Source organism: Salmo salar, chromosome 10, assembly GCF_965601325.2.
Source record: "Salmo salar chromosome 10, fSalSal1, whole genome shotgun sequence".
NCBI lineage: Eukaryota > Metazoa > Chordata > Actinopteri > Salmoniformes > Salmonidae > Salmo > Salmo salar.
The window spans coordinates 89,910,434-89,932,987 of NC_138300.1; the positions used below are offsets into that span (position 1 = coordinate 89,910,434).

The 22,554-nt window shown below is 44.1% G+C and overlaps 1 protein-coding gene across 5 annotated transcripts in view; it reads right to left on the bottom strand.

The window, feature by feature from the left end:
• Window positions 1-12,867: 12,867 nt before the first annotated feature.
• Window positions 12,868-22,554, bottom strand: part of LOC106560830 (rho family-interacting cell polarization regulator 1) — a 96,831-nt gene continuing 87,144 nt past the window's right edge. For all 5 annotated transcript variants that reach the window (XM_045688193.2, XM_045688192.2, XM_014124181.3 and 2 more), the window contains exons 16-22: window positions 20,024-20,159; window positions 19,704-19,865; window positions 17,150-17,308; window positions 16,623-16,819; window positions 14,785-14,868; window positions 14,585-14,675; window positions 12,868-14,443 (exon numbers count right to left, since the gene is read on the bottom strand). In XM_045688193.2, the coding sequence (XP_045544149.1) occupies window positions 14,343-14,443; window positions 14,585-14,675; window positions 14,785-14,868; window positions 16,623-16,819; window positions 17,150-17,308; window positions 19,704-19,865; window positions 20,024-20,159 (930 nt within the window). In that variant the 3' untranslated portion in view covers window positions 12,868-14,342. The remainder of the gene's footprint in view (window positions 14,444-14,584; window positions 14,676-14,784; window positions 14,869-16,622; window positions 16,820-17,149; window positions 17,309-19,703; window positions 19,866-20,023; window positions 20,160-22,554) is intronic.

Sequence of the window (22,554 nt, forward strand, 5' to 3'; positions counted from 1 at the left end):
GCGTATTATCGGATACATTCCCAGGGGAGACTTTTTCTTCTTTCTCGTATCTTCAGTTTTTTTCCTCATTGTTACTTGTTTCATCTTCTTCGTCTTGGCTACTTCTTTACTGACATCCTTCCTGCTGCTTACATTCTCTCTTCTCTTTTTGTCTCTTACATTTCTCCAGTTGTCTTCGGAGGTCCTCCAGTGCTTCTTCTTCACTCTCCCTCTCCCTCTTCCGTTCCGCTCGTTTGCTCTGGTTCTTGTTTTTGCTGGTACTTGTCCATCTTCCGTTCCAGCACCCTCTGCAGCTCTTCTGACAGCTCCTAAATCTCCCGCTCCTCCATCTGGCCACCCCCAAATGGGTTGTGAAGGGGTGGGAGGCCGCCAACTCCGGCCCGCTGGTGGAGGAGTCGGCAGTGGTGGATACCAGACGGGGCCCGTGAAAAGGTTCCCCTCAGAGAAGGGCCAGCCAGGCTTATTTTTCCCCCCTTCTGTTCATCCTTTCTTCTCTGATAGTTCCACTTGCTTCTCTCTCCCATTTTCTGAAGTTGTCCCACTTTACTCTATTGTTGTCTCTTTTTTCTTAAGTTGGCTTCTCACACACTCCAGTTTAGCAATGCTCAGTGTCCCGTCAGCTGGGAAATCTTCATCTGTCCAATCCTCTGTTTGGTTCAGTACCCCCTACCAAATGTATTCACCATTATTTTACATGCCCCCCTTGGTTCCCAGTTCGGATCATCCCACCCTGCTTTACTATTTTTATTACCCATATTTAAAGCGTTTGGGAGGGGGGGAAAAGAACACTTCTGAAAGCTTCTAAAAAAAAATCTCAAATTAACACTTTTCTCACAGCCACACAGCTTTCATGTTGGAGCTAATCTCCTGCTCAGTGAATTAGTCAAGCATACAATACTCTCATACCTTGCTTTAACTGTCACAAGCCACAGCTTTCACGCTGGAGCTAATATCCCGTTGAGTAAATTAGTGAAGCAGACTCTTTGCTTCAACAAATTTCTCTCATACGCTAGTGTTCTATCTAAGTGGTATTTAGATATTTACACTAGTCTTATTAAACAGCATATTCTGAATAGTACACTTATTTCATAACTCCACATACAACGTTTTGCATCAAATTCTACTGATTAGACATGTATTCCTAAAAGAATTGAAAGTCATGTTATCCTCAGAGACATGGTATCCTTGTAACCAACAAGATATATTATCCTCGACATTAACGAGACTTGTTATCCTCGTTACTAACAAGACTTGTTATCCTCGTTACTAACAAGACTTGTTATCCTCAGAGACATGTTATCCTCGTTACCAACGAGATATATTATCCTCAACATTAACGAGACATGTTATCCTCGTTACTAACAAGACTTGTTATCCTCAGAGACATGTTATCCTCGTTACCAACGAGATATATTATCCTCAACATTAACGAGACATGTTATCCTCGTTACTAACAAGACTTGTTATCCTCTGAGACATGCTAGCCTTCTGATTACTGAGACATGCTATCATGTACTGTAGAACCAATGGCGGTGTTGGAAAGACCCTAGATAACATTACAGATCGAAAAACTCAGCTCACAGAACTGGTTAGGGCATCCATTCAGCTCTTTCACACATGAGCTGGTCCCCTGACAGCTCTCTCTCATACAACATAGCTCAATCCCACAATTCACATCCACTTAGTACAATTCCCAAATACGCTCGGCAATCTCCTCATTACCACGTGCATGTCAACGATTCTCTCTGTCATTACTTGCTATGCACATAAATAACACCACGTACTCAAAAATACCTTGTGTTATTTTTTAGTGGCTGCAGACCACAGAGACATTCCTTCTAAATGCCTACTGACAGCTGTCAGTGGGGCTTTCCATGGTACCATTACACCCTCGCTTTCTCATAAAACTAGTGAACAGTCTTCTCTCTATAAGACTATGGGTACCTTTTAATGCGTTACTCGCTTGAATTTTTTAAATTTTTTATCATGCATTTAAAAAAAAACATTAAATAGAGATTCATTTAAAATTGACACTGAAATTCGGGAGACTTGTCCGCAGAGGTTCACGGATCAGGTATCTTCTCCCGGGCAGCTCTCAGTAAAGGTCTGGTCTGGGCGGATCCATGTCGTCTTTGGACAGACGAGAATTACAGAAAGCGGCACCGGTGTCTCCCTCACATACCTTCACTGGGATGCTCCACAGGTGGAATCACTGATCCTGTTCGTTGACGCCAAATTGTTATGGAAATTCTTAATATTGACTTTGAGTGTTCTATATAAGAATTTCCATAACAGTGGTACTTTAAAGTATTTTTACTTAAGTACTTTACACCACTGCCCAAAGCCACTCCTGCATGGTTTTAGTTGTTTACTTAGGGTCGTTGTCCTGTTGGAAGGTGAACCTTCTCCCCAGTCTGAGGTCCTGAGCGCTATGGAGCAGGTTTTCATCATGGATCTCTCTGTACTTTTCTCCATTTATCTTTCTCTCGATCCTGACTAGTCTCCCAGTCCCTGCCCACAGCATGATGCTGCCACCACCATGCTTCACCATAGGGATTGTGCCAGGTTTCCACCAGACGTGACACATGGCATTCAGGTTTGGCATTCAGATTGGTGGAGTGCTGCAGAGATTGTTGTCCTTGTGGAAGGTTCTCCCATCTCCACAGAGAAACTCTGGAGCTCTTTCAGAGTGACCATCGGGTTCTTGGTCACCTCCTTGATCAAGGCCCTTCTCCCTCGATTGCTCAGTTTGGCCAGGCGGCCAGCTCTAGGGAGAGTCTTGGTGGTTCCAAATTTCTTCCATTTAAGAATGATGGAGGCCACTGTGTTCTTGGGGTCCTTCAATGCTGCAGATATCTTTTTTGGTACTCTCATGGCTTGGTTTTTGCTCTGACATGCACTGTCAACTGTGGGACCTTATATGGAAAGGTGTGTGCTTATCCAAACGATGTCCAATTAATTGAATTTACCAATCAAGTTGGAGAAACATCTTAAGGATGGTCAATGGAAACAGGATGCACCTGAGCTCAATTTCGAGTCTCATAGCAAAGGGTCTGAATACTTATGTAAATAAGGAATTTTTATTTTTAATACATTTAATACATTCTTTCACTTTTTCATTATGGGGTATTGTGTGTAGATTGATGAGGAACCTTTTATTTAATACATTTTAGAATAAGACTGTTACGTAACAAAATGTGGAAAAAGTCAAAGGGTTCGAATACTTTCCGACTGCACTGTATACTAAATAATATATGTGTGAAATTTGTTTTCATTTAGAAAGGGGCAGAATTTTTCCCCCTGCCCCTGTCTTGAAACAGGGGCAGGGGGAAAAATACATGTAATTTATGCACTTAAATAGCAAATGGAGGACGCTTTTCCCGAGGTTCATTTTCATGCCAGCCAGGTAGGCTATAAAGCGAAGCAATGTGCTTAAAATTAGGAGAGTTGAGAAATAATTATAGTAGGACCCGAGTGGCGCAGCGGTCTAAGACACAGCATCTCAGTGCTTGAGGCGTCACTACAGACATCCTGGTTTGATTCCAGGCTGTATCACAACCGGCTGTGATTGGGAGTCCCATAGTGTGGCGCACAATTGGCCCAGCGTCGTCTGGGTTTGGCCGATGTAGGCTGTCATTGTAAATAAGAATTTGTTCTTAACTGACCTGCCTAGTTAAATAAAGATAAAAAAATGTAAGTGGAGGCTGCTGAGGGGAGGACAGCTCATAATAATGGCTGGAACTGAGCAAATGGAATGGCATCAAACACATTGAAAGCATGTGTTTGATACCATTCCACGAGCCTGTCCTCCCCAATTAAGGTGCCACCAACCTCCTGTGGTAGGCCTAGACTATATAAAGCTGATGGGATCCTCTTTTTAATAGAGGCCATCACTCTGTTTTCTTATGCAATTGCATAGCCTATAGAAATGTTGTGCAACATGAGGTCATTGGCCATCATGAAGAGTTTGATTACATTTGCGTTGATGTCAAAGTAATTAGAGGGACAATAGAGTGCTGAGTACCAGGCAGTTGGTAAGTTTGGTAGGATACTAATGACCATCAGCAGCATCAGAGCTTGGAGAAGCCTAATTACCTTGACTAAACGGTCACATGGATTTTGACTGCCTTTATGACTCGTGACCGCCAGTGTGGTGGTAATACGGTCAGTCACCACCAGTGTGGTGGTAATATAGTCAGTCACCACCAGTGTGGTGGCAGGGGCGAAAATCTGATATCAACTTTGGAGGGGACAATTACATTACATTTTCTCAAGAGCAATTCCTGAGGGGGACACCAAAAGTAGTGCTGTAACACATAGCCTACGTTTAATATGGTAAATGTATATTGAGGAACCAAAGAAATAAGGTGTTTGCCGTACTCCTAACTACCGGTACCCAAAACTACACAACTAATCACAACAGCAATACCATTGCCTATAACAAATCTTAGTTCAGTCACCAGTTTAAGTTGAGAGTGGGGGTATCCATGGCATTTTCCAATTTCCAATTATGTTCCTATTTTACAAGTAAAAAAAATTGAGAACCTTTCATAATGTTTCCAAACAAAGACTCAACAAACTTACCTGAGACTCCCTGTCTCTGCCAGTCTGTCCCTGCATATCTGTCTCCAACTCTGCTGTCTGTGTGCCATCTGTTGCCTGCTCTGCCTAATGACATCATTGTGAAACATTTCCATTAGAATTTCATTTCTTTCTTATGAACATTTTATCAACTAGTCTTTGAGATATTAGGCTACTAGGGTTCTTACTTTGGGTTTTGGTGTATTGAAAAATACTCTGATGTCCGTCTTTTTTTCTGCCATTTTTCTGCCATTTTTCTACCTGGTTGGCTACACAGGTTATTGTAGGTTATTTACAGTAGGAGATGGGCTTCTATCATCTTATTTTCTATCATTCTATATGGGCTTCGATCTAAAAGGTAGCTAGCAAATGTGAAACGGATTGCAGTGACAAGAGTTGACAGCTGTATGAGTTCACCATTTACACAACATATGCTGCAACCTTTTGTAATTTTAATCATTTGTTTCATATTGGCGGGCTTCTAACAATAGCTGAATTTGCAAAGCTAGCGAGCATCAATTCAGTGGTGTTTGCTATAATCTTTGCTACCCGGGTTAAATAAAGGTGAAATAAAATATATAAATAAAAGTTCCCTTGCGACAATTTAGCTTTTGCAACGAGACCATTAAATATATTTAAAACAATGGTAGAAGAGAGTGTAGTTCTGTTCAGTTTATCACTAACCTTATCACAGGGACTTTGAAGCACTAACTTACATGCATGCTGATCTTGGAATAAATTGACGATAGCAAAGATTCCATCTTTGACGACGCCACATAAATGGAATAGGTACTAGCTAGCTTAATAGTTCATATTTGCGCGCTAGCTCTGCATATTCAGCTAGTGTGTGTGCGCGATTGACTGGATGAACCTCACGCCAGTTACGTTCATTGAGTCTCTACGTTACCTCGCAAGCTAAGGAACTGTCAGTGGATCAAACCATTGTGAGGCAAAGGGTGGGGGGGGTCCCAATCTTTTGAAACTTAAAAACGAGCTATTAACCTCTTGGCGTTCCCCTAGGATAGGGGGCGCTAAAGCGATTTTTGAAAAATATTCGTGGCCATTTTAAATGGCCTCCTACTCAAACTCAGAAGCTAGGATATGCATATAATTAATACTTGTGGATAGAAAACACCCTAAAGTTTCTAAAACTGTTTGAATGGTGTCTGTGAGTATAACTGAACTCATATGGCAGTCAAAACCCCGAGACAGATCGAAACAGGAAGTGGAATTCTGAATTGCGAACTCAACTTCATCACGTTGCCTATTAATCACACCGTGAGCTATGGTTCATTGAGCACTTCCTATTGCTTCCACTAGATGTCCCCAGTCTTTACAAAGTGGTTTGAGACTCCTACTGTGAAAACTGAATGAATGAGACGCAGTGGAACGTGGTCACACGGAGAGGGCCATCACCATTATGACGCCGACACCCCTGGTTACCCTCCCCTTTCGAAACGTTTTGAAACACAATGCAATCGTCCCCCTCGAATCTTATTGGCTCTCTTGTTGAAAAACGCCCTGAAGATTTATGTTATACAACGTTTGACATGTTTGAACGAACCTAAATGGGAAAAAAATGCATTTTATCGAAATGGCTGTCCCGTGGCCGATGGAGGTTTTGGAGCAGCCTTCAGACAAGAACAAGCTCTTGGAACATAAAGGAGTATTTTTTTCGAACAAAAATACATTTGTTGTGGGCCTGGGAATACCTGGAAGTGCTTTCTGATGAAGACAACCAAAGGTAAGGGATTATTGACAATAGTATACAAGACTAGATGTGATATGCGATTGTTCCTTGTAGCTTAACCTGTTAGGGCTAGGGGGCAGCATTTGCACGTCTGGATAAAAAAATGTACCCGATTTAATCTGGTTACTAATCCTACCCAGTAACTAGAATATGCATATACTTATTATATATGGATAGAAAACACTCTAAAGTTTCTAAAACTGTTTGAATGGTGTCTGTGAGTATAACAGAACTCATTTGGCAGGCAAAACCCTGAGACATTTTCTGACAGGAAGTGGATACCTGATGTGTTGTATTGACTTTAAACCTATCCCATTGAAAAACACAGGGGCTGAGGAATATTTTGGCACTTCCTATTGCTTCCACTAGATGTCACCAGCCTTTACAAAGTGTTTTGAGTCTTCTGGAGGGAGATCTGACCGAACAAGAGCCATGGAACGATGATGTCCCATTAGACACCTGGCGCGCGAGTTCATGTTGGGTACCCTCATTCCAATACGTTATAAAAGAGAATGCATTCGTCCACCTTGAATATTATTCATGTTCTGGTTAAAAAAGGCCCTAATGATTTATGCTATACAACGTTTGACATGTTTGAACGAACGTAAATATATTTTTTCCCCTCGTTCATGACGAGAAGTCCGGCTGGCTTAGATCATGTGCTAACAAGACGGAGATTTTTGGACATAAATGATGAGCTTTTTTGAACAAAACTACATTCGTTATGGACCTGTGATACCTGGAAGTGACATCTGATGAAGAGAATCAAAGGTAATGGATTATTTACATAGTATTTTCGATTTTAGATCTCCCCAACATGACGTCTAGTCTGTATCGCAACGCGTATTTTTCTGGGCGCAGTGCTCAGATTATTGCAAAGTGTGATTTCCCAGTAAGGTTATTTTTAAATCTGGCAAGTTGATTGCGTTCAAGAGATGTAAATCTATAATTCTTTAAATGACAATATAATATTTTACCAATGTTTTCTAATTTTAATTATTTAATTTGTGACGCTGACTTGACTGCCGGTTATTGGAGGGAAACGATTTCCTCAACATCAATGCCATAGTAAATCGCTGTTTTTGGATATAAATATGAACTTGATAGAACTAAAAATGCATGCATTGTCTAACATAATGTCCTAGGAGTGTCATCTGATGGAGATTGTAAAAGGTTAGTGCATCATTTTAGCTGGTTTTATGGTTTTGGTGACCCTGTCTTTGACTTGACAAAACATTACACACAACTCTTGTAAATGTACTGTCCTAACATACTCTAAATTTATGCTTTCGCTGTAAAACCTTTTTGAAATCGTAAAACGTGGTTAGATTAAGGAGATGTTTATCTTTCAAATGGTGTAAAATAGTTGTATTTTTGAAAAATTTGAATTTTGACATTTATTTGGATTCAAATTTGCCGCTCTTGAAATGCACCTGCTGTTGATGGAGTGCACCATGGGTGGCACGCTAGCGTCCCACCTAGCCCATAGAGGTTAACATCCTTATCATTTATCGCCCTCCAGGTTCCCTTGGAGAGTTCATCAATGAGCTTGACGCCTTGATAAGTTCCTTTCCTGAGGATGGCTCACCTCTCACAGTTCTGGGTGACTTTAACCTCCCCACGTCTACCTTCGACTCATTCCTCTCTGCCTCCTTCTTTCCACTCCTCTCCTCTTTCGACCTCACCCTCTCACCTTCCCCCCCTACTCACAAGGCAGGCAATACGCTTGACCTCATCTTTACTAGATGCTGTTCTTCCACTAATCTCATTGCAACTCCCCTCCAAGTCTCCGACCACTACCTTGTATCCTTTTCCCTCTCGCTCTCATCCAACACTTCTCACTCTCCCCCTACTCGGATGGTATTGCGCCGTCCCAACCTTCGCTCTCTCTCTCCCGCTACTCTCTCCTCTTCCATCCTATCATCTCTTCCCTCTGCTCAAACCTTCTCCAACCTATCTCCTGATTCTGCCTCCTCAACCCTCCTCTCCTCCCTCTCTGCATCCTTTGATTTCCTCTGTCCCCTATCCTCCAGGCCGGCTCGGTCCTCCCCTCCTGCTCCGTGGCTCGACGACTCACTGCGCGCTCACAGAACAGGGCTTCGGGCAGCCGAGCGGAAATGGAGGAAAACTCGCCTCCCTGCGGACCTGGCATCCTTTCACTCCCTCCTCTCTACATTTTCCTCTTCTGTCTCTGCTGCTAAAGCCACTTTCTACCACTCTAAACTCCAAGCATCTGCCTCTAACCCTAGGAAGCTCTTTGCTACCTTCTCCTCCCTCCTGAATCCTCCTCCCCCTCCCCCCCCCCTCCTCCCTCTCTGCGGATGACTTCGTCAACCATTTTGAAAAGAAGGTTGACGACATCCGATCCTCGTTTGCGAAGTCAAACGACACTGCTGGTCCTGCTCACACTGCCCTACCCTGTGCTTTGACCTCTTTCTCCCCTCTCTCTCCAGATGAAATCTTGCGTCTTGTGACGGCCGGCCGCCCAACAACCTGCCCACTTGACACTATCCCCTCCTCTCTTCTCCAGACCATTTCCGGAGACCTTCTCCCCTACCTCACCTCGCTCATCAACTCATCCTTGACCGCTGGCTACGTCCCTTCCGTCTTCAAGAGAGCGAGAGTTGCACCCCTTCTGAAAAAACCTACACTCGATCCCTCCGATGTCAACAACTACAGACCAGTATCCCTTCTTTCCTTTCTCTCCAAAACTCTTGAACGCGCCGTCCTTGGCCAGCTCTCTTGCTATCTCTCTCAGAATGACCTTCTTGATCCTAATCAGTCAGGTTTCAAGACTGGGCATTCAACTGAGACTGCTCTTCTCTGTGTCACGGAGGCTCTCCGCACTGCTAAAGCTAACTCTCTCTCCTCTGCTCTCATCCTTCTAGACCTATCTGCTGCCTTTGATACCGTGAACCATCAGATCCTCCTCTCCACCCTCTCCGAGCTGGGCATCTCCGGCACCGCGCACGCTTGGATTGCGTCCTACCTGACAGGTCGCTCCTACCAGGTGGCGTGGCGAGAATCTGTCTCCGCACCACGTGCTCTCACCACTGGTGTCCCCCAGGGCTCTGTTCTTGGCCCACTCCTATTCTCGCTATACACCAAGTCACTTGGCTCTGTCATATCCTCACATGGTCTCTCATATCATTGCTATGCAGATGACACACAATTAATCTTCTCCTTTCCCCCTTCTGACAACCAGGTGGCGAATCGCATCTCTGCATGTCTGGCAGACATATCAGTGTGGATGACGGATCACCACCTCAAGCTGAACCTCGGCAAGACGGAGCTGCTCTTCCTCCCGGGGAAGGACTGCCCGTTCCATGATCTCGCCATCACGGTTGACAACTCCCTTGTGTCCTCCTCCCAGAGTGCTAAGAGCCTTGGCGTGACCCTGGACAACACCCTGTCGTTCTCCACCAACATCAAGGCGGTGACCCGATCCTGTAGGTTCATGCTCTACAACATTCGCAGAGTACGACCCTGCCTCACAAAGGAAGCGGCGCAGGTCCTAATCCAGGCACTTGTCATCTCCCGTCTGGATTATTGCAACTCGCTGTTGGCTGGGCTCCCTGCCTGTGCCATTAAACCCCTACAACTCATCCAGAACGCCGCAGCCCGTCTGGTGTTCAACCTTCCCAAGTTCTCTCACGTCACCCCGCTCCTCCGCTCTCTCCACTGGCTTCCAGTCGAAGCTCGCATCCGCTACAAGACCATGGTGCTTGCCTACGGAGCTGTGAGGGGAACGGCACCTCCGTACCTTCAGGCTCTGATCAGGCCCTACACCCAAACAAGGGCACTCCGTTCATCCACCTCTGGCCTGCTCGCCTCCCTACCTCTGAGGAAGCACAGTTCCCGCTCAGCCCAGTCAAAACTGTTCGCTGCTCTGGCACCCCAATGGTGGAACAAGCTCCCTCACGACGCCAGGACAGCGGAGTCAATCACCACCTTCCGGAGACACCTGAAACCCCACCTCTTCAAGGAATACCTGGGATAGGATAAAGTAATCCTTCTAACCCCCCCCCCCTTAAAAGATTTAGATGCACTATTGTAAAGTGGTTGTTCCACTGGATATTATAAGGTGAATGCACCAATTTGTAAGTCGCTCTGGATAAGAGCGTCTGCTAAATGACTAAAATGTAAAATGTAAAAATGTTCCAAGATGGCGCTGACCTGTAACGTTAGCCTATTTTTCAGAGTATCGCATCCCCTTTCATCGCAAAGTATGATTACCCAGTAAAGTTAATTTTAAATCTGGCATTACAGGTGCTTTCAAGAGATATTCATCTATAAATCTTAGAATGACAATATTACATTTTAAAAATGTTTTCGAATAGTAATTTAGTAAATTGTAGCTCTGTTTCATCAGATGCATTTGAGGGAAAATAGTCAACGTTACGCACCGATGTAAAATGCTGTTTTTATATATAAATATGAACTTTATCGAACAAAAGAATGCATGTATTGTGTAACATGATGTCCTAGGTGTGTCATCTGATGAAGATTGTCAAAGGTTAGTGCTGCATTTAGCTGTTTTTTGGTTATTTGTGATGCATGTGGTTGGTCGGAAAATGGCTATGTGGCTACTTTTACGATATACTCCTCTAACATAATCTAATGTTTTGCTTTTGCTGTAAAGCCTTTTTGAAATCGGACAACGTGGTTCGATTCAGGAGAGGTGTATCTATAAAACGATATAATTTGAATATTTTTTTAATTTTTTTTATTATTACATTTTGTTATGCTAATGGCGATATGATTTTTCGCAGGATGTCCGAGGCCGCACAGGGGTTAAGTGTCTATAATCAGCACAATTGCTTTCATTGCGTATTATTAATATTATTTAAATTACATAGTTATGTTTCAGTGATATATTGGGGGGGACAAATCATATTTTTCCCAGGATGGGGGGGTCGTGTCCCCCCCGTCCCCCCCGGGATTTCCGCCCCTGTGTGGTGGTAATACGGTCAGTCACCACCAGTGTGGTGGTAATATGGTCAGTCACCACCAGTGTGGTGGTAATATGGGCAGTCACCACCAGTGTGGTGGTAATACGGTCAGTCACCACCAGTGTGGTGGTAATATGGTCAGTCACCACCAGTGTGGTGGTAATACGGTCAGTCACCACCAGTGTGGTGGTAATACGGTCAGTCACCACCAGTGTGGTGGGAATATGGTCAGTCACCACCAGTGTGGCGGTAATACGGTCAGTCACCACCAGTGTAGTGGGAATACGGTCAGTCACCACCAGTGTGGTGGTAATACAGTCATGTATCAGCCCTAGGCACATGCTGTATTATATACACTGCTCAAAAAAATAAAGGGAACACTTAAACAACACAATGTAACTCCAAGTCAATCACACTTCTGTGAAATCAAACTGTCCACTTAGGAAGCAACACTGATTGACAATAAATTTCACATGCTGTGCTTACAGCCCAACACCGTGCAGGACGTTTGGCATTTGCCAGAGAACACCAAGATTGGCAAATTCGCCACTGGTGCCCTGTGCTCTTCACAGATGAAAGCAGGTTCACGCTGAGCACATGTGACAGACGTGACAGAGTCTGGAGACGCCGTGGAGAACCTTCTGCTGCCTGCAACATCCTCCAGCATGACTGGTTTGGCGGTGGGTCAGTCATGGTGTGGGGTGGCATTTCTTTGGGGGGCCGCACAGCCCTCCATGTGCTCGCCAGAGGTAGCCTGACTGCCATTAGGTACCGAGATGAGATTCTCAGACCCCTTGTGAGACCATATGCTGGTGCGGTTGGCCCTGGGTTCCTCCTAATGCAAGACAATGCTAGACCTCATGTGGTTGGAGTGTGTCAGCAGGTCCTGCAAGAGGAAGGCATTGATGCTATGGACTGGCCTGCCCGTTCCTCAGACCTGAATCCAATTGAGCACATCTGGGACATCATGTCTCGCACCATCCACCAACGCCACGTTGCACCACAGACTGTCCAGGAGTTGGCTGATGCTTTAGTCCAGATCTGGGAGATCCCTCAGGAGACCATCCGCCACCTCATCAGGAGCATGCCCAGGCGTTGTAGGGAGGTCATACAGGCACTTGGAGGCCACACACACTACTGAGCCTCATTTTGACTTGTTTTAAGGACATTACATCAAAGTTGGATCAGCCTGTAGTGTAGTTTTCCACTTTAATTTTGAGCGTGACTCCAAATCCAGACCTCCATGGGTTGATAAATTGGATTTCCATTGATTATTTTTGTGTGATTTTGTTGTCAGCACATTCAACTATGTAAAGAAAAAAGTATTTAATAAGATTATTTCATTCATTCAGATCTAGGATGTGTTCTTTTAGTGATCCCTTTATTTTTTTGAGGAGTGTATTTATTCAACAGACCTATAATAAACACTCTCTGAATCTGTATGCCTCTTGTGTAGTTGTACCAAAATTCATCAAGATTTTCCAGATTGTTCAAACTGAAAAAAACGATTCTTTATGTCCCCCCTGTTTATTTTAATAAACATAGGGAAATTATACATCATCACATCCTCTCACAAAAGGAAACCATTTTTGAACACAATTTTATTAATATTTGATGCCAGGCAAGATATTTATTTGCCAGTCAATATACTTTTATAGAAAAAAGATATCTAAAGAAAATCACTTATTTTGCTGCACAATTTGAGTCATAAGGAAAATATACTTTTCTGCATTGTTTGTATTAGCACTGCATCTCTTCATTAAAGTATTTCATCTCATGTCTCATTACTTGAGGCACTTATACACTGAAGAAGCTTTTTAAGTTGTCCATTGTTATTAACTCCTGTACAATAAAACCAGAGGAGGCTGGTGGGAGGAGCTATAGGTGGACGGGTTCATTGTGATGGCTGTAATAACTGGAACGGCATCACACATATGGAGACCACGTTTGACTCGGTTCCATATATGCCATTCTAATGAGCCTGTCCTCCTATAACTCCTTACACCAGCCTCCTCTGAATAACTGATGACCCTACAAAGTAAATAATATAGAATGAATGCAGGTTCTCATCCTACCCTGATTCCACACTATACATTCCACACAGCACAAGCAGTTTGGTTGTCTGTTTCAGTGAGAAGTTTTCTGCTCCAAAAAGGCAAAGTCCACAACAGTTTTAAGTTTTCAATAATAATGACAATAATAAAAGTACTTAACCACCCATACAGCTGAAATAATCTTCAGTTATATCGCCAGTGGCACAAGTCTCAGGAAGTGCACGATGAATTTACCTACAGTAGACTGTTTCAACAATAGCAAGTGAATTACAACACAATTATATAACATGTACACTTCCAGTGGAATATATTTACATAAAGCATAGAATGATAGTATGGAATGATGGCACTGTAATAACTTTTTCCAGACTTCATCAGACTGTGGTCCAAGAATGTGGAACTGCACCACCATCATCTCCTGAGGAACAACCAAATCCCTTCCACCCCCATGACTTACTTCATTACTCCTTCCACACACTGACATTCTCCACACACTGACATTCTCCGCACAGACCATCAGAAAACCAGCTTCATTACAAATACAGCAGATCAAAAGTGGATTTCCCCTGAAAAGTCAACCTGTTACTTTCCCACTGTCCTATCCATGCAATGATCTGACACAATGACTGGTGTGTCCTTCTATCCATTCATCATCCTAGCTGTGCATACATGATTCAGAAGGCAACACCACCAGGCCAAAATGTACTGTAAGGCAGTAAAACACTTTCCACCCCTCTTCATCGTGTCTACAAATCCACAGTTCATGAGTAGTTGTCACTTATTTACACACAGGTTGGTAATATTTGAGTTTAGTTCACTGACTTTATGTCAAGCTGTAGATGTCATCCCATTGTTAGTGAGCGCATGTGACAGCAACCTTTTTGCATCGGTGTATTGCACCCTCTTTTACAGTGTATATTTTGATGTGTGTGTGTGGCATGATAATGGCTCTGTAATAGTGTGTTGACATTAGCATGACGGTATCAGTATTCCTTTGTGGTGGCGTTAAAAGGCGGTGCTGGCCATGCTGCCAGGGGAGAAGAGACGTGGAACTCCTTCCTGCAGAGATGTCTCAACGTGTCTGTGGGCCAACTTCCCCTCCTCACCTGTAAGGAACACACACACACACTCCCATTATTCCCTCATACACTCTTTCCCACCCACAGAAACCCCACTCTCTGTGCCCCTGTATCCCTTGATCTCACTCAGTCCCCTATCAAACGTATACTTCTTATCCTTCTACTAACCAAGCACCAACAAAGCTTGTTTGGCAGCATCCCTCACGTCCTCCTTGTCCGATCGACAGAGATAGACCAGCTGGTCGATGCTCTCTTTGGCCTGCAGAACATGAAAAACAGACTGACTCCAGACACTAGGGTACGCACAGTAAAAAAACAGATTGAAGATGGAGATTGTTGAAGAGGTGTGACTAAGTGGTAAGACTGACCTTCAGACATGCAAGTGCTTTACAGCCACACACTCTCGTCTCCATGCTTTCATTCTCCAAAAGCTCCAGACAGCTTACCAGGGCCTGGGGTAAAATACACTAACATTTTCACAAACACACACACTATATATACACAAAAGTATGTGGAGAACCCTTCAAATTAGTGGATTCGGTGATTTCAGACACACCCGTTGCTGGCAGGTGTATAAAATCAAGCACACCGCCATGCAATCTCCATAGACAAACATTGGCAGTAGAATGGCCTTACTGAAAAGCTCAATGTCTTATAACGTGGTACCGTCATAGGACTCCACCTGTCCAACAAGCTAGACCTTCCCCAGTCAACTGCAAGTGCTGTTATCGTGAAATGGAAAAGTCTAGGATCAACATCGGCTCACCCACAAAGTGGGTGGCCACACAAGCTCACAGAACGAGACTGCCGAGTGCGTAGCGTGTAAAAATCATCTGTCCTCGGTTGCAACACTCACTACAGAGTTCCAAACTAACTCTGGAAGCAAGAACTGTTAGGAGGAATATGGGTTGGGCAGATGTCAGGAGAGCACTGCCTGCCCCAATGCATAGTGCCAACTGTAAAGTTCGATGGAGGAGGAATAATGGTCTGGGGCTGTTTTTCATGGTTTGGGCAAGGCCCCTTAGTTCCAGTAAAGGGATCTTAACACTACAGCGTACAATGACATTCTAGACAATTCTTTGCTTCCAACTTTGGGGCAACAGTTTGGGGAAGGCCCTTTCCTGTTTCAGAATGACAATGCCCCCGTGCACAAAGCGAGACGGGATTGGTGTGGAAGTACTTTTCTGGCCTGCACAGAGCCCTGACCGCAACCCATTCAAACACCATTGGGATGAATTGGAACGCCGACTGCGAGCCAGGCCTAATCGCCCAACATCAGCGCCCAACCTCACTAATGCTCGTGGCTGAATGGAAGCAAGTCCCCGCAGAAATGTTCCAACATCTAGTGGAAAGTCTTTTCAGAAGAGTGGATGCTGTTATAGCAGCAAAGGGGGGACCAACTCCATATTAATGCCCATGATTTTGGAATGAGATGTTCACATACTTTTGATCATGTAGTGTGAATCCACATTGGTGATCCTGTTATCTTCATTGGTGATCCTGCACTTAAGAGGTGCATTTCAAAAGTTCTACAGTGAGTATAGCCTTAAATCTGGGTTATAGAAATATTCTTGCCCAGGGATCCCCTCCCAGGCAGACTGTCGATCCAGGGCCCCAATCATATGTTAGCAATTCTTGTCTTACCAGCTGAATGATAATGGCAAGGAGAAGTAATCAACATTTTAAAATTAATAGATTGTTTTTCATTATTTTGACCCCCATACATAACAATTGGAAGAGGAAGTGATCACTCTAACATAGCTAGAAATGTAACTCCAAACACATTTTCGCTAAGAGCAGCTGATTAAACAAAAGTTTAGCCAAGTATTGGCAAAACTTAAAGTCCAAGTCAAGAAAGCTTAACAGCAGCCAGCGGCACTTGGTAGCCAATTCGCGGGCGCTTTTTCAAAGCCCATGTCAGATACTCCAGTGAGTGTAATTTGCTTAATTATTGACAACACAATATTAGGAGATGAGAAATAAAGTTGACATCATTAGAATATAAATATATATAGAATAGAATATATAGCAGATATACTCTTCTCTATTTTAGGTATGTCATTTGAAAATTGTGTAGTCTGTTGGTGATATTGATATCCATAAAAACAATTTCCATTCGTTTAAAAAAAAATACTTTTCCGCAGACCCCCTGCAGTACCCCTGGTTGAATACCCCTGCCTTAAATGAATGTGTCTCTTGGTCTCACCCTCTCTCGATGGCGTGGTTGGTTGGCTAGGCTCCGGAGCAGGGAGCTAGCTGAGGCAGACACCTTCCCCCGCGGGTCCCTGAGCAGCAGGCTGACAGCATGCATCCCCTCCCTCTTCAGGCTGTTCTCTGGTGGCCTCTTCAGGGCCTTCACCAGCACCTCCTGGTCTCCTGACTGCAGGCTCTGAACCAGCCAGACTGAGGGGGGGGGTGTATACAGAGAAGCAGAGAAAGAGACAGGACAGGGTGTGTGTTGGGGGAGGAAAATGAAAAAGAGAGAGAATAAGGATGGGGTTTGGAAAAGAAAATAGGAAAAGACAATAGGATGAGATTATGTTATAGTGGGTGTGGTGAAAGAACAACAATGAGAGGAATCATCCATTTAAATGCTGTACATTCATCATGACTGACCATAGAGCCAAGTTGCTGTCTGTAACCTGGTAAGACACATTAACAAATTCATTAACACCAACTCCAAGCAATTAAGGAGGTCCATTCACTACCATAGTCAGTCTCCCAGACACTCACCCTCCTCTGCCAGTTCAGTGATGTGTGTGTCCAGCTCGCTCACTCCCTCTGCCTCCAGGTAGCTCCAGAACTGGAAGAGAGTCAGCATCTCTCTGGCTGCCCCGCCCCCACGCTTGGGCAGCCTCCTCTCCAGAATCCTCTCCACCAGACGCAAGAACACTAGACACAGCACAGAGAGACATAGGTCCGACGTGACGGGATATCACTTTAACAGCTCTTCTCTAGTCTGTGGGTCTGTGATGGCATATACGCCACTGGAATCAAAGCCACGAGCATTGCATTGGGGATCACAAACTCCTCCTGAGGGAGAGTGTTTTAGACCATGTATCACTATGTTAAAATACACCCCGGCAAGTTTATTAAGTACACCCATCTAGTACTGGGACGGACCCAGCTTTGCCTCTAGAACAGCCCGAATTCTTCAGGGCATGGAAACGTTGCCCCATTGGTATCAAGGGACCTAACGTGTGCCAGAAAAACATTCCACACACCATTACACCACCAGCCTGTACCGTTGATACCAGGCAGGATGGGACCATGGACTGATGTTGCTTACGCCAAAATCCTGACTATGCAATGATGACCATACCACGCTCAAAGTCACTTAGGTCACTCGTTTGCCCATTATAATGTTCAATGCCTGTCTGCCTGCTTTATATAGCAAGTTACGGCCACGTGACTCACTATCTGTAGGCTAGAACCATTTTAGTGAACGGGGTGGTGTACCTAATGAACAGGCCACTAAGTGTGTGTGTGTGTGTGTGTGTGTGTGTGTGTATATATATATATACACAGTTGAAGTCGGAGGTTTACATACACTTAGGTTGGAGTCATTAAAACTCGTTATCAACCACTCCACAAATTTCTTGTTAACAAACTATAGTTTTGGCAAGTCGGTTAAGACATCTACTTTGTGCATGACACAAGTCATTTTTCCAACAATTGTTTACAGACAGATTATTTCACTTATAATTCACTGTATCACAATTCCAGTGGGTCAGAAGTTTACATACACTAAGTTGACTGTGCCTTTAAACAGCTTGGAAAATTCCAGAAAATGATGTCATGGCTTTAGAAGCTTCTGATAGGCTAATTGACATAATTTGAGTCAATTGGAGGTGTACCTGTGGATGTATTTCAAGGCCTCCCTTCAAACTCAGTGCCTCTTTGCTTGACATCATGGGAAAATCAAAAGAAATCAGCCAAGACCTTAGAAAAAAAATTGTAGACCTCCACAGGTCTGGTTCATCCTTGGGAGAAATTTCCAAACGTCTGAAGGTACCACATTCATCTGTACAAACAATAGTACGCAAGTATAAACACCATGGGACCACGCAGCCATCATACCGCTCAGGAAGGAGATGCGTTCGTCTCCTAGAGATGAACGTACTTTGGTGCAAAAAGTGCAAATCAATCCCAGAACAACAGCAAAGGACCTTGTGAAGATGCTGTAGGAAACAGGTACAAAAGTATCTATATCCACAGTAAAACGACTCCTATATCGACATAACCTGAAAGGCCACTCATCAAGGAAGAAGCCACTGCTCCAAAACCGCCATAAAAAAGCCAGACTACAGTTTGCATCTGCACATGGGGACAAAGATTGTACTTTTTGGAGAAATGTCCTCTGGTCTGATGAAATAGAACTGTTTGGCCATAATGACCATCGTTATGTTTGGAGGAAAAAGGGGGAGGTTTGCAAGCCGAAGAACACCCTCCCAACCGTGAAGCACGGGGGTGGCAGCATCATGTTGTGGGGGTGTTTTGCTGCAGGAGGGTCTGGTGCACTTCACAAAATAGATGGTATCATGAGGCAAGAAAATTATGTGGATATATTGAAGCAACATCTCAAGACTTCAGTCAGGAAGTTAAAGCTTGGTCGCAAATGGGTCTTCCAAATGGACAATGACACCAAGCATACTTGAAAAGTTGTGGCAAAATGGCTTGAGGACAACAAAGTCAAGGTGCACTTCACAAAATAGAGTGGCCATCACAGAGTGGCCATCACAAAACCCTGACCTCAATCCTATAGAAAGTCTGTGGGCAGAACTTAAAAAGCGTGTGAGAGCAAGGAGGCCTACAAACCTGACCCAGTTACACCAGCTCTGTCAGGAGGAACGGGCCAAAATTCACCCAACTTATTGTGGGAAGCTTGTGGAAGGCTACCCAAAACGTTTGATCCAAGTTAAACAATCTAAAGGCAATGCTACCAAATTCTAATTGAGTGTATGTAAACTTCTGACCCACTGGGAATGTGATGAAAGAAATAAAAGCTCAAATAAATAATTCTCTCTACTATTATTCTGACATTTCACATTCTTAAAATAAAGTGGTAATCCTAACTGACCTAAGACAGGGAATCTTTACTTGGATTAAGTGTCAGGAATTGCGAAAAACTGAGTTTAAAGGTATTTGGCTAAGGTGTGTGTAAACTTCCGACTTCAACTGTATCTTTTTAAATATGTTTTATTGTCATATACACCAGATAGGTGCAGTGAAATGTGTTATTATACGTGATATTATCCATGATCGAGACACAACAACAGTATCACACCTGTGTCTGCCAGGCTGGCTCCTCTCTCGGGCAGTCTGTTGGTGTAAGCAGCGGCCAGTGCTGTGAGGAAAGCCTCTGTGGAGGTGCTGTACACACTGCCATTGTCTGTACACTGCTGCCATAGCAATGTTGCCCCATGGCACTGTTCTAACTGGGGAACAACTACTCCAGGAGAGAGACAGAAGGAAAAGAAAACAAGTTAGAGATTTAATTTAATCTACAATTAGAGTAGTTAACCTTATTCATTATATCCTTAGCTGTGTCAGTGAGTAAACTAGTATGCTGTTTCATTGTCCTCCTCTCAGTAGCAATGAACTCACCCTCATCTGCCTGAGTGGCTCCTCCAGGGGTCTCCTTGGCAACGTGTCTGATAAGCTCGAGGACGCGGGCCTCCCTGAGTAGGCGGTCCAGAGCATACATCTCCCCACAGCGCAGAGGCCCAAAGGTCCCCAGCCTCTGCACAGCACAAACCATTAGGCGTCACATAGCCAAAATTGATACAACAAATCAGAACATTTGGTAAGACCACAGATGCCACATTTTTTTTATATCATTATCACATTCGAACTGGGAGCTGTTTTGGCAGCGCAACACAAACGCAAGATCAGATCACCTATGTATGAGATTTTAATTCTTCAACTAATTTGGTTTAGAGCCTCATACATAAGAGGACCCCACTGGGTGCAAACTGGTTAAATCAATGTCATTTCAGTGTAATTTGTCAACATATTGCGATGCGGAATCTATGTGAAAAATACATTGGATTTGAAAAAAAACTAAATTCTTGTTTTGAGGTTGAAATTTCAACCACAGGATTATGTCATTACGGTAACCACATTTTAACATAGACAAACCTTGTATAAAAACAGTTGAATTTGTACCTTTAAAACAACAGATTTTCAACATTATATCCTTTATCAGAAAGAGTATATATAGGCTGGGCAGCACTTCCTACTGGAGAATTGATCTATCAACAGCTACTCTTTGGTCTCCCATCCAAGGTTTAATTAAGCCCTGCTTGGTTATTTGTCACTAACTATTACCAATATGCTATCATGATAATGATTGTTGAGAGAGCTCCACTTAAAAACAAAATAGATTTTATCTAAGTAATTCCAAAGGGTATCAAAGTTATTCCAAAAGGGTAAGTTTAACAGAGCAAATGAAATCTATCAATCATGCTATTTAGGTCTATATAGCATTTGCAAAGTCATCAGCAGCAATTGTTTTAATTCAACCCAGAATTTAACTAAAAATAGACAAAATAGGGTTTCAAGCGCTGGTTCATTCAATTCCAGTTTGTCTACAAATTCAAACAGAATAAATTGGATTCACATCTCCATTCACATCTCCAACCAAAAATGTAAGTTGAAGAATGACTACATCAAACCAAAATATACTGCTCAAAAAAAAAGGGAACACTTAAACACATCCTAGATCTGAATGAAAGAAATAATGTTATTAAATACTTTTTTCTTTACATAGTTGAATGTGCTGACAACAAAATCACACAAAAAATAATCAATGTAAATCCAATTTATCAACCCATGGAGGTCTGGATTTGGAGTCACACTCAAAATTAAAGTGGAAAACCACACTACAGGCTGATCCAACTTTGATGTAATGTCCTTAAAACAAGTCAAAATGAGGCTCAGTAGTGTGTGTGGCCTCCACGTGCCTGTATGACCTCCTACAACGCCTGGGCATGCTCCTGATGAGGTGGCGGATGACCTCCTGAGGGATCTCCTCCCAGACCTGGACTAAAGCATCCGCCAACTCCTGGACAGTCTGTGGTGCAACGTGGCGTTGGTGGATGGAGCGAGACATGATGTCCCAGATGTGCTCAATTGGATTCAGGTCTGGGGAACGGGCGGGCCAGTCCATAGCATCAATGCCTTCCTCTTGCAGGAACTGCTGACATACTCCAGCCACATGAGGTCTAGCATTGTCTTGCATTAGGAGGAACCCAGGGCCAACCGCACCAGCATATGGTCTCACAAGGGGTCTGAGGATCTCATCTCGGTACCTAATGGCAGTCAGGCTACCTCTGGCGAGCACATGGAGGGCTGTGCGGCCCCCCAAAGAAATGCCACCCCACACCATGACTGACCCACCGCCAAACCGGTCATACTGGAGGATGTTGCAGGCAGCAGAACGTTCTCCACGGCGTCTCCAGACTCTGTCACGTCTGTCACGTGCTCAGTGTGAACCTGCTTTCATCTGTGAAGAGCACAGGGCGCCAGTGGCGAATTTGCCAATCTTGGTGTTCTCTGGCAAATGCCAAATGTCCTGTACGGTGTTGGGCTGTAAGCACAATCCCCACCTGTGGACGTCCGGCCCTCATACCACCCTCATGGAGTCTGTTTCTGACCGTTTGAGCAGACACATGCACATTTGTGGCCTGCTGGAGGTCATTTTGCAGGGCTCTGGCAGTGCTTCTCCTGCTCCTCCTTGCACAAAGGCGGAGGTAGCGGTCCTGCTGCTGGGTTGTTGCCCTCCTACGGCCTCCTCCATGTCTCCTGATGTACTGGCCTGTCTCCTGGTAGCGCCTCCATGCTCTGGACACTACGCTGACAGACACAGCAAACCTTCTTGCCACAGCTCGCATTGATGTGCCATCCTGGATGAGCTGCACTACCTGAGCCACTTGTGTGGGTTGTAGACTCCGTCTCATGCTACCACTAGAGTGAAAGCACCGCCAGCATTCAAAAGTGACCAAAACATCAGCCAGGAAGCATAGGAACTGAGAAGTGGTCTGTGGTCCCCACCTGCCGAACCACTCCTTTATTGGGGGGTGTCTTACTAATTGCCTATAATTTCCACCTGTTGTCTATTCCATTTGCACAACAGC